The sequence below is a fragment of the Zootermopsis nevadensis genome, unplaced genomic scaffold (genome assembly GCF_977971745.1).
Source record: "Zootermopsis nevadensis isolate Lab colony 2312 unplaced genomic scaffold, Znev_1.0 Znev_ptg000030l, whole genome shotgun sequence".
In the NCBI taxonomy this organism is placed as follows: domain Eukaryota; kingdom Metazoa; phylum Arthropoda; class Insecta; order Blattodea; family Termopsidae; genus Zootermopsis; species Zootermopsis nevadensis.
In genome coordinates this window covers 18,310,940-18,326,719 of record NW_028259162.1, presented here as the reverse complement: position 1 = coordinate 18,326,719, position 15,780 = coordinate 18,310,940, and the positions used below count along the sequence as shown (strand labels likewise).

Genomic DNA, 15,780 nt, shown 5'->3' with positions numbered 1-15,780 from the left:
GAATATAGATTTTGTGCAGGATTTAAAGGGGTAAACATTTCGTGCGCCACTCTGTAGGCCCAAAATATGAAACATTGATTGAAATGAAAAATTAATTGATTGCTGACTACAATAAAATTAAACAAATAATGAAAGAATAAGAGGAAAGTCAGCATATGGTGAATGCCTTTTTCATCAGGACACCCTGGTGATGGAGGCAGCAATTAGTGAACTTCTACCAAACTACATGGTGCTATAACCCAGAAGAGAGCCATCTTCATATTCTCTGCCATGAAAACCTCCAATCCTGCTTAGTATCATTAACCTTTATCATACAGGAATAGGTATTTAAATGTCCATACTATTCACCCGTCAGCCAAACTTTAATTCCTGTAACATGCTAGTACAATGCATGGTGAACAGAATTGTGTGTAACTTGTGTCAAATTGATTATAAAGGTTACCCATTCATCCTTTCCTTACTCCTCAGGCACTGCTATCAGTTGTCATTACAGTGTGGGGTTTCATATTAGTGAAGATGTTTATAGAGATTTATATTTGAAATAAATAAAAATAAAATCCTGAAGTACAGTTAATGTTAAAGTGATGAATAATATATTTTGGTGTTTTTGTGTCCTTCTAGATGGTGTAACAAGGCATGACAACAAGGAATCGTGAGTATCTCCAAAGATCAAGTAGCATGATTATATATATATATGTAATAAGGTGGGACTAACATTTCTTGTGCATGTCTCAGGGTCTGCAGTAGCATGTTACTAAACTCTAGTGGCTAATAGTGTCTACTTATGTGCATTTAAGAATACATTCAAGTTTTTCATTATAATATGTCGAATTTGACATGCAGTTTTACCAAATTGCTACTGCCTAATGCTAAATAAGTTCTTGTTGGTTCTGCCATCTATATTATATGCAGCGATAGGACATATTTATGGACACTTCTGTTGATAAAATCTCATTCACATGTTACATTTATGTTGAAAATTATACTGCATGGAAAAATATGTACGCCCTGTGCAACAAAAATAATAGCGCTGATAATCTAAGTCTGAGACCAGATGTGATGTAAGCTAACAGCTGCCATCATAATTCCAGTCATTTGTAATTTCCTTATAATTGTCCATATGTGGCTTTCTGTACCATGCAGAGACAAATGAGATCTGTGGCTGAAGCTCAGGAGTTTTGGGCATCTTACTAAAAAAAAGTCTTGAAAACAGCCCTTCAACACACTAATTCATATTTTGTAATAATTGAGACACTAAGAGATTTTATGTGCTTTTTTTGCAAATAAGATTGTTTCTTTAGTCAGATTTGAACATGGAGCCTCCAAATCTGAATGCCATAGAACAACAAATCATGAAAAAATAAATTAAATACCTGCTTCCCTTGTATTTTTAACCTTGCCAGTGCAGAACAAGTAATACAGTAACTATGTAGATGATAATAGGCTTTTCTTTATTGCTGTTTGCTTAGTAACAGAAGTTAGAACCGCGTACACTTCGCAAACAGGCTATAATCACACATTCTCTTTGAAATAACAGTTAATGTACCTCAGTATCCATTTCTAGTTGTTCTTGATATGAATTCCACATGGAATTTTTGAAACATATACTCCTGTACATATATTTATTTTTCCAGTCTATACACAAAAATTGTTTTAAAATAATGTTGTTAAAATTATTTATAACATTTACAATATAAATTGCATTATGTTATATTTTATGGCGCTTTTCTGTGTCGTATAATATTACATTTATCACAGCGCTTTTGATTTCGACGACATGTTTCGATGTTTACCACATCATCATCAGGCTTTTATATTATTTAGTGTTCTGTCTGACGACAGGTCCATATGAACAGGATCCTTCCATCCTTTTCTCGGACTGGGACCTGTTCATATACGTTCTTGGCAGATGATCCAGAAGTGGTTTGCCATTGCCTTCTTCTGTGTGTGAATGGAGTAATTGTTGGGATGCCACGGAGGAAAACTCCGTGTTGCCTAGACCACGGCCTTGCCCAACACAAGTTATAAATTCGGGCGCCGCCGGGAATCGAACCCGAGACCCCAGGATTACAAGGCCAGCGTTCTAACCGCTAGACCACCGTGGCTCATCAGGCTTATCAATTCATATATTTTTAAAAATATATGAATTGATAAGCCTGATAATGTGATAAATGTAATATTATACGACACAGAAAAGCGCCATAAAATATAACATAATGCAATTTATATTGTAAATGTTATAAATAATTTTAACAACTTTATTTTATAACAAGTTTTGTGTATAGACTGGAAAAATAAATATATGTATTGATATAACACAAACATGACGCAATTAAGATATAAATTAAAAGAAATATATATATATATACTCCTGTTTGGTTAATATTAACTTGCTTAGTTTAAATGAATATTTGTAGAAATACAACATATACATTAAAGCATATGGTTATACTGTGACTTAAACTCTAATATTTCATCTTCACGTCAATACTAGTCTCTTACCATACAGCTTGTCAAGTGAAGTGCACAGTTCACCTTTATTTTGCCATGGAACCTACTCGCATGTCTCAGAGAAATGTAACATTAATTTACATTTTCCATCAAATTAGGCAAACGTATTGGTCTCTTCACTTAATTAATGTATGGCACAAATAATTGTAATTAGTGGGACAGATCAAAGCCACATGTGCACAAAAATGAACTAATGATTAAAATTCTGATGCCAGCTGTTCTCTCAAACTTCTTCGAGTTTTGGACTTCAGATACTTGATTTCTGTTGCACAGAGTGTACTTGTATTAATTATACCGTTGATACGTAGCCAGTGCTACAACTCACGCAGCTAGACACAGGCTTCTCACCACATAGACCCAGGTTTAGTCACAGATGACTTCACGTGAAATTTATGATGGACAAAGTGGAACTGGAATAGAGTTTTCCCCTTCTAAACACAATTCCACCATTGCTCCATACTCATCTATCACTGCCCCATAAGGTGTTTCTCGATCATATAACTTGCTAATAAGGACGAGGCCTGCTAAGACTGACTGATGGTCATTCCTCACATTTACCATGTTGATGGAGACAGGGTTAGTCTCTGAAATGTTGGCATTTGACTTAGAATTGGTGCAGCTGATCACCTGAGAAAATGTTTTGGCATGTCTGTAAATTTTATCACAGGGCTGGTTGGCATACTGCGGCATATTATGTATCTCTCACACCATCACCAGTACATTTATCCAGCTCTCTAACATAAAAATGTGACGCATTACCTTTTCATCTGTTTTAGAATATAATGCAAGACTGGGTATATAATCTTGAATCAATTCCTCTTCAGTTTTGGTGATGCTCAATGATAGACAAAAATTTCAATGGTTAGGCTATACCATAGTGTTTATATTCCGAAAGGAATGTAAATTCTCCAGATGAAGAACATGGAAATGGTTGTGAAATTAAAAACCTGTTTTTTTTAAGTATAAATTAATTAATTAAATTATAATGGTATGTGAATACAGTATAGGTCTGCTTATCTGCTCTATCAGTTATAAATGTATTAGTTATGCTAATGCTGAGGAAAATATTTAAATGCTATAAAGAATTTATTGACAGTTTAAGATATATATATAGCCTAAAGAGGAACTTTATTGATTATACATCACACACCTAATATTGTTAGGATGAGGGAAACAAGAAATGCATAAAGTCATTTATGGAGATTTGTTGAAAGTGGCCTCTTAGGAGATCGACAAGGCATTTGAAATGGAAAGATAAAAATAAAATGAGTTTGAGAGAAATGAATTATAAGGCTGGCTCATCTCACAGTTTAGCATCATTTATCCCCAGGAAAAGGGCTCCCAGTAACCCCTTGGCATAGGTTGAATGGGCCATGGAGATGTTCTGGATATGGTGGTGAAGAGAAAAATAACATTTTCCTTTCCAAAAACTAAACTCCAACTATCTTTCTGTAGTCAATAACTCCTGTGCAGAAATACACTTTAATAATCATTCAAACCCAAATGCTGCCACTGTGTCACAATTGAAACTCCCAAAAGAACAGAAGCAAAGTACGCTGCTTAGTCCCACGAGTTTTATCTTCTCATTGTGTAGTTGTAGCTGCAATTTCACATGGAAGAGAAAATGCTGAAGTATTGTTGGATTTATCCATTATTAAATTTATGGCTTTTGTCAGTTCATTCAGATTTATGCCAGACTTTCTCCCATACTCTTTCCAGTTAATCGTTTTACACCCAAGTCTGTCACTGTGCCCCTATTCAGAAGGTGTCAGAATCATATCCTGCAGATGTTTATCTCAAACGAGTCTGTCCGTTATTGTCCTTACTTTCTAAATCGGGCAGCAGAATCAAGCATCTTGGTACAGTGGGACCACATGCAATTTATTCATGAGGGGTATTGTTTGATCTTATATGCAACAGTGGTGATTCTATGTTTTTATGGTTTACCCCAGTCCTGCCATGTGAATTTTGGGTAGAAATTTACTATAACTGCTTATTTTTCATCCTTTCCACCTCAGTATAGCTGTTTTAACTGCAGACAATGTTTGGCACTGAATCAAATGAGAGGTAGGTAATTTCCAGAACTTATGAACTCCAAAATGTGCAGTTTTACAGGACAGCCAATCAGAAGCTGACATTGTAAAGTTTGGGAGTATTCTTAAATATTACAGTTATGTTTTCGTGTCTGGGGTCTACAGTGGCCGCGCGGTCTGAGGCGTGGGTCTTGTGCCGCTTGGTCGCGGGGACCGTGGGTTCGAATCCCACTCAAGCCATGGATGTTTTTCTGTGTTGTGCTGTCCTGTAAATAGGTAGAGGCCTTGCGACGGGCCGATCCTTCGTCCAAGGAGTCTTACCAAATGTCCATAGATCAAGTTGTGGACCTGTAAAGGGTGCCGGAAAATGAAGAAGAATGTTTTAATGTCTGAAAGGAATTGGTATGAAATGTTTTATCTTATGATTGAGTGGACAACAAAGAATGTTAAAATTTTTAAAATCTAGGGATCAGTTTTTTCAGTTATTAGGTTTTGTAAGTTACCTGCTTGTCAAATAATTCAGTACTGAGTAATTTTATCATTTGTTACATCTGTATTTAAATCTACAAACCAGCCAGTTGATTCCAGCATAGTGCCTTTAACTTGCCCACCTCCACATAATTTCTTGCCATTTGTCCTCTTAGTAAAAACAATATTGTTCAATGAATAAATGAAGAAGTCATCTCTGGAGATGAATAGCAATTTTATAGTTGCTGTGTAAGGCATCTCTTAATAAATTACAATTATTTATTTGTCAGTGACACACAAATTTACATTAATATTACTTACTTGATAGTTGTAGAGTCTTCAGAAGAGTTTGAAATCTAGAGAAGCAAATTCTGGCGCTCAGTGACAATCGTATTCAGTGTCAGTGGATAAAATTCTGGGGCATCAGGCCATTAAAGATCACTTCTACCATGACTCCAGTTTCATTATTTTTGTATTTTGTTGTTTCTTGCTTTATTGTAGGGAAATGTCATAGAAATTGATAACTGCAACCCACATTGCTGCACAGTGTCATCTGTGAGTTCTGTTTTTTGAGCGTTGAGATAAACAGAGAGACTTGCTAGTGACAAGTAGTGATATTTCTACTTAGAAATGTTTTGTCAGTTCTTCATAGTATTTGTCATTCTGTTATTAAATTATGATTTTCTATGGTATTAGTTATTATCTGTGTTTAGTGAATCTTATTTGGATTTGTTACGACGTAATTATAAAAAGTTAAAAGTGCAAGAACAAATATCAGGTATTTAAGTTGCTTCCTATTGTGTATAGTATTTCAGTTTGTCATTCTCTGGTAACTAAGGATGTGTGAAAATATTTTTTCTGTTTTAAGTATATTTATACTGGCAGGTCTGGGGTACATCATGAAATGTGAATGATATTTAACAGTTGTATTGATATTCTATATGGCATTACAGACTTTATTGGACTGGGTTTCTGATCTGGTACATTGTGGGTAAAACTCTGTGTGTAAATGTTATCTTCAGTGCTTTATAACAATATTGTAGAGTTGTGTTGCATGTGGTTTTCAGAGAGACATTCATAAAGGATTCGCAAACACAGGGTTCTAACCCCAACAAAGGAGACAATCCACCTGATGAACAAAAGAGTTTGACAGCAACAGTCAAAGTGAATGAAAGGCAAGAACATTGATGTTCACATCATAACACAAATCAAGATCACAGATGCAACTGTTGTATCTCTCTACATCTCTTAACCTACATGTTGAGGGATGTAACAAGTGCAGTGGTCCACAGTAAGGGGGCATTCCACATGGGTCTGACCTTCTTAAGGAAACACTTGCAGAATTAAGCAATTTTTATACCTGGTACACTAAAAGTATGTAAGCCACCTTTTGGCATTACCGATTGATTAGAAGTTCTTAGGGAAACCCCTCAGAATTATGCAATTTTTATACCTATGTAGTTGTACTCTGATTTTTCTTCCAAGGAAACACTCTCAGTATCAGGGTTTTAGTTGGGCAGGCTGAGTAGATTGATTGACACTCCAAATTGCTTAAAATGGTAAGAAGAAATAATTTTTCTGACTGAATGCAGTTAGAAAATGGTACGTGATAAAAACAATCAAAAATAGTTAACTAGTTTATCTGTTGTCAGATCTGGAATCTTGTATTTATTATTTACCGTAGGCAGCTAATTTAAATATGGCAGATAATATTGTAAAAACGTTGCTGTTTGAAATGTGGGTGTCTGCATTTTAGTATTGTTAATTTATAAATCTTTGATTCCATTATTAAACAAAGAAAATCCATCATAAGTTCTTGAGATCAGTCAGTTTGTCTATATATACAGAATGCAGCTTTGCTGTCCTCCGAGATGTATTGTGGTGAGGTCCTTGTTGCCTCCATCAAAAGGGTAATTTGCCCTGATGATGGAGGCAGCAAGGACCTCTGACCTTCTACCAGACTACAACCCAGAAGACAGCCATATTCATATTCACTGCCATTAGAATTTCAAATCATACTTATTGCAGCTTTGGCTGAATGAATTTTTTAGAACTTCAGTATTGGTAAAATGTGTCACTGATTCAGTTTTGTTCACTAATTTTGTTGACTTCCACATTGTTTGAAGTTTTAAATAGACTTCGTAATATGTATCACTGAATATCCATTAGACTAAAAACAGATTAAAGTTGTGGATACTAATAAAATGAGTGCTTTGTCCCCCATACAGTATGTCACTTTTGAATAAATCTAGATTAATGAAACATGAAATATGCCTTATTTTTGTCATACAGTACATCACCATTTGATTCATAATGCTTGTCGACTTCATAATAGAGAGCTAAATATTTAAAAAAAATCATTTTTGTTTTAATTAATAGAGTGTACGAACCATTGCACAAAACATGGACTTCATGTAGAAAGAGCAGAAACCTCGTCTCTTAATTCATGCTTTTGATTGATCATCTTCATCAAGTGACACATTTATTCTTTCTAGCAGCAGGGGTGTACATTTGATATCTGAGAGTGTCATTGTGGTTTTGTAAACACACATACTTTAAAATCTCTTGGAAGTTTAACGCTTGGTTGTATCAGATTTCCGTTCCTAGCTGTGGTAATAAAACAGTATTTCAAAGAGGATGACCATCCTAAAATTTAAAAATTTTACAGTAGTGATCCACTGAAGAATTAAGTTAGCAATTTCGTTATTATGGCATAAGTGTTTGTAGCATGGAAAATAACATTGTACATTAAGATGGAATAATTCTACCAAATCTAGAGAGTGCTGTTTATGTCAGTATTACATTTAGAAATATTCCACAAAGTAGTAAAGAAATATTTTAAAAGGTGAAAAATTGAATATTTATTTATGTGTGCGGGGATGAAGTATTGCATTAACATTTAAATTCTGACAGTTATACAAATTATGAAAAACAAACGACCAGCTTATTTTTCTTCACAATAACAGTGAAGCTATTGATTATTAGCAAATTATACGTGGTAACTGTTCAGACTTTGGAGTAATAGAGTGAAGAAGTTTATCTTACTGGTGGATTTCTTTTAGTAGTGTTTTAATGCAGTTTGTCAGATTGAAATTTAAAGACCCAGATCCAGACCCTAATTGACATAAAATTTTTCATGGAACCAAAACATTGTACATCAGAATTTGCAAGGTTTGTGAGTGCTGAAAATGAAATGAAGTTAAATGTTGCCAATTTAATCAGTAAGTCACAGATCTGAGATTTTGGGTCACTAGAGTGAAGAATATTGACATCTTCTTTATTGATGTCTCTGGTATCCTCGGGAGTTGAGAAAGTCTCATGGGAAGTGCAAAACCCAAGTTCTGTCCCTGGCTGGTATAAAAGTTTTCACTTTAACCAATACAGTTATTGAAAACATGTAAATTGTTGATGATAAAGAACCATGTTGGACTGCCTGATCTTTTGAGGACCATTGCATGGGGTGTATTTGATGGAATAGATTTGATATCCCTGTGATTGGAAGTGAGAGATTTGACAACACTGAAGGTGGCAGTTGGATACATCCATTGCATGGGGCGGTGCATGGCTCAAGAAGATAAAATCAAGTATGATCTTAAAGTGCTGTATTGCTGTGTCTTTTATTGCGCTTTGTAACAAGACTAACCAACAATCCATCTATGCTTAGCTTTGCTTTAAACTGTGTGTATATTTCTGTTGTTTTTAGAATAACTATTTATTAATATGCATGCTCTAATATATTATTGACCTCTTATGTATGTAATGTAAAAAGTACATAATCTGATCCCTGAGATATAAAAGGTTTGGAGCAGTCAAATCTTGTCCTTTCCTTTGTTAAAATAAATTGAAAACTGAGTTAGTGACTTTGTATGGAAGAGAAGTTTTTTATAAATTTTATTAATTTCTTCCATTCTTGTATTTTCCTGAAAAACGGTCTCATGCTAATAGCGGAAAAGAAACTTACATGTTTGTTACCCGACTTCAACAGCTGCATTATAAATAGATGAGATTTCAGGTTCTGACAGCAATGAGTATGAAGATGCCTATCTTCTAAGATTTTCCCCATATGGTCTGATAGATACTGACTGCTGTTTCAGAGCAGTTTGCTGCTTTCATCCCTGATGATGGAGGCAGTGAGCTTCTCTGAAACATTGGTTATTATTTTTCAGACTACATGGTGTAACATCCCAGAAAACAGCCCTCTTTGAACTGTAGATAAATTTTCACAATTTTAATAACAGACAAAGGGGTAAATGAATATGTAGAAATGTGGATGAAAGGAAAGTACATAGTACATAATAGTTTACCAACAGAGTGTGCTAAACAAATAACTCTGAATGAAGAAGTGAATGATGATCAAGATTAAGAAATATTTGTCAAAATAATGAGAGGAAAATAACAACCAGTTTTGTAAATAAATATTAACGCATTTACATCCATTTAGAAGAAGTATTTTGTTACTTTTCATCTTCCATTAATATCCATAAATGTATTGTTATAAAAATGTAATGAAAAGTATGTGTTAGCATTTTAGTTTTGTTAAAATTACTTCAAAATATCTTAGTAGAAATGATATTTTTATATATTTGGCGATATTAAAATGTGCTAGAATTATATATTTTTTATTTTGTTGTAGAAGTGCCCCACTACCAATGTAAAGCATGACCAACCACTGATAATTTTAACCTAACCTAACTACCTAATTTTTCAGGGATCAGTATGTAAAAGTTGATTTCAGCATTTTGTAAAATGATGCAACAAAAAATAACTGCTGTGATTTGTACACGCTGCTTTTAATGAGTAATGATCAACAATGTATTGATGGTATCACAAAATACAGCAACTGATGCTGAAGTTTTTTAAGATGTAATTTATAAATGTAAGATAACGTGCTTGTGTTTTTTCCATGTTTGTCTTTTGTTACGTGTGATATGAACATCCCACTGCCCCATAAATACTGTTATTTTGTTTATTGAAATTCATGTAACAGCTGTGTACCTGCATTATCAAAGGCACAGAATCTCTAGTGCCATATTGCTTTGTCACATGGTATGTGTGGTGTATGTATTTTGTACATGGGGCAAGAGATGCAGGTAAATGTGCAAAGTTTTACTTTTGCATTTACATGTAATTCTATTAATTTGCTGGATTAAATACAGGAGTTCCTCACCAATGAGTTTCTTCAGCCACTGTTTTTAATACATATGCTTAATAAGAAGTATACAAAGTTGAATTTGAAGTTCTCATGACAGTGAGTACAAAGATGGCTGTCCTCTGGATTACAGCACAGTGTAATCTGGTAGAAGTTTACCAGGATTTCAGAGGTCCTTGCTGACGTCATCATCAGGGTGCCCTGAAGGTGGAGGTAAATTTCTACCAGATTACATGGTGCTGCAACACGGAAGTCAGCCATCATTGAAGCAGTATACTGTTTTACTTTGTACTCTTTTATCCAGTATTGTCAGTGTGAATGCATCAAGGAGGAGGAATACAGATATACAGATGGGTAGATAATATTGGCCTTAATGAAACAGGTTGTGAAGATAATTTTTGTAATTGGTTGAGAATAGGTTTTAGTGCAGTGATTTTAAACTTGGTGATGAATATCTGAATTCCATAAAATCAGATGAATAACTATAAACTGTTTAAAGGAAACCAAGTACTGATACCGTGTACTTAGGTATACTATTTTATTTACTGCGGTATTGACTAAGAGTGCATCATTGAGCAACTCCCACCTTGAACATCTTACTCTGAAAATCAACCCTCAGCAGCTCATAACTTTATATTTTTTATCCATCACTTGTAAATTACAAAATTTTTAGGTTTGTGTCAAAAGGATCACGGCCATCTAACCCTGATCTTCCATTATGCCCTGATGTTTTATAACCTCAGGTTTGTCAGCTGCAGGTTTAGGTTAGAACGTAGCCCCCACAGTTGGTGAGGGACTACTGTACAGATATCAATGAAAATTATAGTTATAATTTCCAAATACATTTATAGTAAATTATTATATTTTGCATATTGCTATCATACAGTGTATAGAAATAGAAAAAATAATGATTTCAGCCATTCTTTGTCAATGTAGTTAGAGATGGAAGAAATTGTTCCTGGATAATTAAGCTTCAGGTATAGAGAATAGTCTCAAAACTATGTGCATAATTATAACAAAGTTTGAATCCATAAAAGGCAATTTTTTCTCTTTTATATTCTTTCTTTCTCATTCCCTCTTTTTTGATAACTTCAAAGTCGAGCTGTTTAGCATTCAGAGTGCCAATGACCACTTTAACTCTTACGAGTAGTTTTGTCGCTGTTTGAATATGTTTACGAAGAGGAATCATAGCTGAATTAGAAACTCAGCTTATTTCCACAAATGGAGTGCCAAATACGTTTTGACCTCAAGAGGTCATCATCAGTGGCAAAAATATTAATTCATTAGTCTGTCTATTAAATCAAATGAATTAATATTTTTGCCACTGATGACCTCTTGAGGTCAAAATGTGTTTGGCACTAAGTGTTTTTCAAAGTGTAAACAGTTTCGTTTGTATGCATGATTTTACATATTTTAGATAAATATTCAACATTGCATGGTATGCAAGGTTTTAAGATTATTACAGGAAAGTTTAATAAAATGTAATGCAGCATATATTTCAAAAATGGAACAGTATTTTGAGACAATCACAGGTCTTCTTTTTTTAAACTGTATGTGGATTGTCTGTCAGCCAAGTTTCTCTGGTCTAAGGCTAGGTTGTTTCTTTAAAACAGATCCAAATCACTCTTGGCTTGCTGGGCATGTAATAGGTTTACCATTGACCTGGTAGCCATTTATTTTCCGGCTTATTACAATATCATCTTGAACATTGTTCTGCTCCTATGATGTGAATGCAGGATTGGATGTAAGAAAGGACAGATATCCTGTATACTAGGAGATTCTGTTACAAACATCTCATTTTGTGGCATTTACAGTCTTTGTGTACTTTCCATATCATCTGGTTAATTATGTTTTAGGAAATAATCCCTGTTTACAGTAAACAAACCCATAAGTACATAAGTACAGTCAGTGATTGTTGAAGTAGGTGGAACATAGTTACCATTGGGCTTCTAAGGGTTAATACCAACTGGATAGCACTCTGGATTAATATCAGAACCGTGGAGGGGAAGACAAAAATCTAAACACCCCTATCAAGTTTGAACCCTGGACATCCAGCATCTAACCAGTCGTGGTACTGGATGGGTCTTGTCTCTCATCATAAATTTTAAGTATCAAGATTTACTCCTGTCTTTGAATTGTGTTCAGTGATATATTTGAAGGTCATCATTTTGCACTTCAAACATCATTGTTGATTTGTATGAATACGATATAGTTTGAGTGAAAAAATTTTAAACCAAAATTCTGCATGTATATTTTGTTCCTATGAGCAGTTAAGTGACCAGTTATGGGTTTGACAGCCAGGGTTTGATTCCTATGAAAAGCAGGGAATTTTCTCTTCATCACATTTGTAAAATAACTTCTAACTCTTATCTGTCCTCTGGTTCATTTGGTACTTGGAATTCTTTTCTTAGGTGTTAAAGCAGAGTGGGAAGCTGGAAGCTGACATAAGTTTTACCTCCAAATCTTCTATTGTGTACAGGCTTTTAAAGTTTTGTTCAATTGGCCAGTATGTTATATCATGGCATTGTAAAGTAAACAGAGAGACCTGTCTTAAAAAGATGGCTGTCTTCTGGGTTGTAGTACCTCCGCCATCAGGGTAATGACTCATTGCCCTAATGATGGAGGTAGCAAGGACCTCTGAAACATTTGTAAACTTCTACCAGACTGCACAATACTACAACCCAGAATATAGCCATCTTCGTACTCACCACTGTGAGAATGACAAATCCTATGGTTTTACAAAGTTCGCATTGAGATAGCTGGTTGCTGCTTGCAGTAGTGACACCGAGAGTGCTGACCATGGGCCAGCTGAAAAGAGCAAGAAACCCAGGATGAACCTCACATATATCCTCAATAAGAAAAAGGACAAGGTGGCTGCTGATGTTGAGGACTTGAAAGTAAGGACTTCACCAACAAGTTACTAGTTACAAGTAGTCTTCTGAACCCTTTGACTGCTGAATATGTTTTAGCTCAATTTATGTTGCAAGAAGCATACAGATAACTATTTTCCAAATGATAGCAGAGTGTAAAATAAGTGTGTAAGATTTGTTGCTAACCATATAGATCTCAGTAGGTTTTGAGGTTCTCACAACAGTGAGTGTGGAGATAGCTGTCTTCTGGGTTGTAGCACTGTGCCTCCATCATCAGGTCATTTGCCCTGATTATGGAGGCAGAAAAGATCCCTTAAACACTGGTAAACTTTTAACAGACTACATGGCACTGCACCTCAGACGACAGTCATTTTCATATAGATTTCATCAGAAACCTTTAAAAATTGCTGGTAAGTTATAGGCCAGGACATTTCAGGCAAAGCAATTTATTACAGCATTTTCTAACTCAAGATATGCAAGTCATGGTGGTCAAAGGGTTTTCATTGATTAATATTTTTTTTAAATGTCTTTTTACTAGAAGTTAACAGCTCCCTGTTAACTGCTCAGCATTAGCAGTTAGATATTTCTAAACTTTATTAATGTATTACAAGTAAAGTGAAGCTGTCCAACTGTAGGTGCTTGGGGTGAGAGGACTTATAACTCCTACTCATTCTTAACCTCGGCACTAGGTGGAGGCGAGTGGTCAGCATCACGCCCCGGCCGCGCTTTACCCTCTGGATAGACCCTGGTACCTATTGTATAGGAGGCTGGGTGGGCCCCAGAGCCAGACTGGACACAGAGGCTAGAGAAAAAATCCTTTGTCCCCGTCCGGGATCATACCCTGGTCGTCCAGTCCATAGCCAGTCAATATACTAACTGAGCCACCCTGGTATTAAGCAACATTTTAATTCCTTGCAGTTAGTACAAGTATCTAAAAACACCTTGCTGAACAGATTAATATATTCTAATGAACAAAATAGCAATTGTTGCAAGAATTATTATAATGTTACACAAATGGAAAATTAAGTGTGAAGAATACTGAGCAATGAGCAGTGGTGCTTAAACACAGTTTAAAGTCATGTTTCAAAGTAGAATTGAATGTGATAGTCCATTTTGTACCATCTTATGAAAAGCAAGATTTTCACAGTAATTATAGTTATGTTACAAACATTTGTGAATTGCATGCTGATGAATTTCTATAGTTTAAAAAGGACTCATAATCATTTTAGAAGTTACTTTAATTATTTAGTATAAATCATTAACATATCTGCTGTATAACAGTTTTTTAGTGTACCCTTTTTAAAATTTATGTTAGTTAATATTTAAATTTGTACTCCTCAGTATGTTTTGTACTTTATGATGTATTTCACATCCTGTAGTCAGTCTTACTAAATTTTGGATCCATAGAATGTGTGTGTGCATGCATCCATGCAAAGCCACTTTATAATTACTATTACCTCAAATAAACTGGTTATTTTAATTACTTTTAACTGATTCTTCTTCTCTTTTTTTTTCAGTTGCAAAATGTAGCCATGGAGACTGAGAAGGTATGTTTCATGATGTAATTGGTATAAACAATGAAAATGTACTAAAATACTCTAGTTTCTTTTGTCTTTGTCCTCCCCTGTTTCCTTCTTTTCCTCTTTATCTTCCTTTAAAGATTAGACTCAAGTCTGATCTGACATCAGAGCCATTTTTAATGGTCTACTACATATTTCTCTATATTCCTCTGCTTTGTAGTGAATTTTGAAGATTTTGTTAGTACCTCTTCGTATGTGTTGTCACTTTTATGAGGCAACTGTAGAATTGTAATGCAAAAAGAAGTGAGATATGAGTATATGTATTAGCATAGAGGGTGCAATTCTCTATAGTCCTCAAGTAAAGAGGAGCCTATTATTTGTAAAAAGAAGCCAAAGCTATCTTTACATTAAAATGAAACATCAAATTTATCACAAACAGTTCAAAGACCATAAATACCATAAAAATATTTAACTTATGAAATTCTGCTATTAGTATTGAGTCTTCAGGTTCTGGACTTAGCTGAGTGGTTCATTAGTCGGTGCATTATGTAGGTCAGTTGGCTGGTAGTGTACGTGCTCGTGAATTTGTTATGTTGGCAGGAAATGGAAAACCCTGGGACGGAAAGTAGTGAACATATTGCTATGGGAGCAAAAGGGAAACCACATGGACAGGATGTGGTTTATGCAGAACTGGATCTGCAATCAACACGGAGGCCCATTGTTCGTCGGGAGGATGATAAGACTGAATATGCTGAGATCATACATACAAAACCAGAGGAAGGGGAAGGTGGTGATCAGTGAACAAAGTAACTGTTGTCTGAACATCATGTTCATTCCACTGTCTTCATTTCCCTAAAGTAATGAAAGTTTATCTTTAATTAGACTTTGTTTTCTTATAATGATTACAAGTTGCCATCCATATTTTGTACTTTATACTTTGGTAATAGACCTATATGAATTTTTGAAGCATGCAACACTGTGCAAGAATCTGAGTATTAATATTTTGTTATAGTTGTTATGTTTGCTCTTTACGTTTATATTACTGATGGGACCAATAAGTTTAATATAATTGTGTTATCACTGTGTATTTTAAGGGAACCTTCTGGGATTATCCCACATTTATAATGGCCATTATTAACAGTCGCTGAGGCAGGAAATTTAGTTTAAATAAAAATGTGATGATTTAGTGAAAGTTTAAATGATTTATGAGATGCAGAAAAGTTTATTTT

The 15,780-nt window shown here is 34.8% G+C and overlaps 1 protein-coding gene across 1 annotated transcript in view; it reads left to right on the top strand.

Moving 5' to 3' along the window:
- Positions 1-15,737, top strand: part of Fas3 (fasciclin 3) — a 154,468-nt gene extending 138,731 nt beyond the window's left edge. The window contains exons 10-14 of the mRNA XM_022068120.2: positions 622-652; positions 6,080-6,187; positions 12,938-13,058; positions 14,549-14,578; positions 15,152-15,737. Coding sequence (XP_021923812.2) covers positions 622-652; positions 6,080-6,187; positions 12,938-13,058; positions 14,549-14,578; positions 15,152-15,352 — 491 coding nt within the window. The 3' untranslated portion in view covers positions 15,353-15,737. The remainder of the gene's footprint in view (positions 1-621; positions 653-6,079; positions 6,188-12,937; positions 13,059-14,548; positions 14,579-15,151) is intronic.
- The last annotated feature ends 43 nt before the right edge of the window (positions 15,738-15,780 follow it).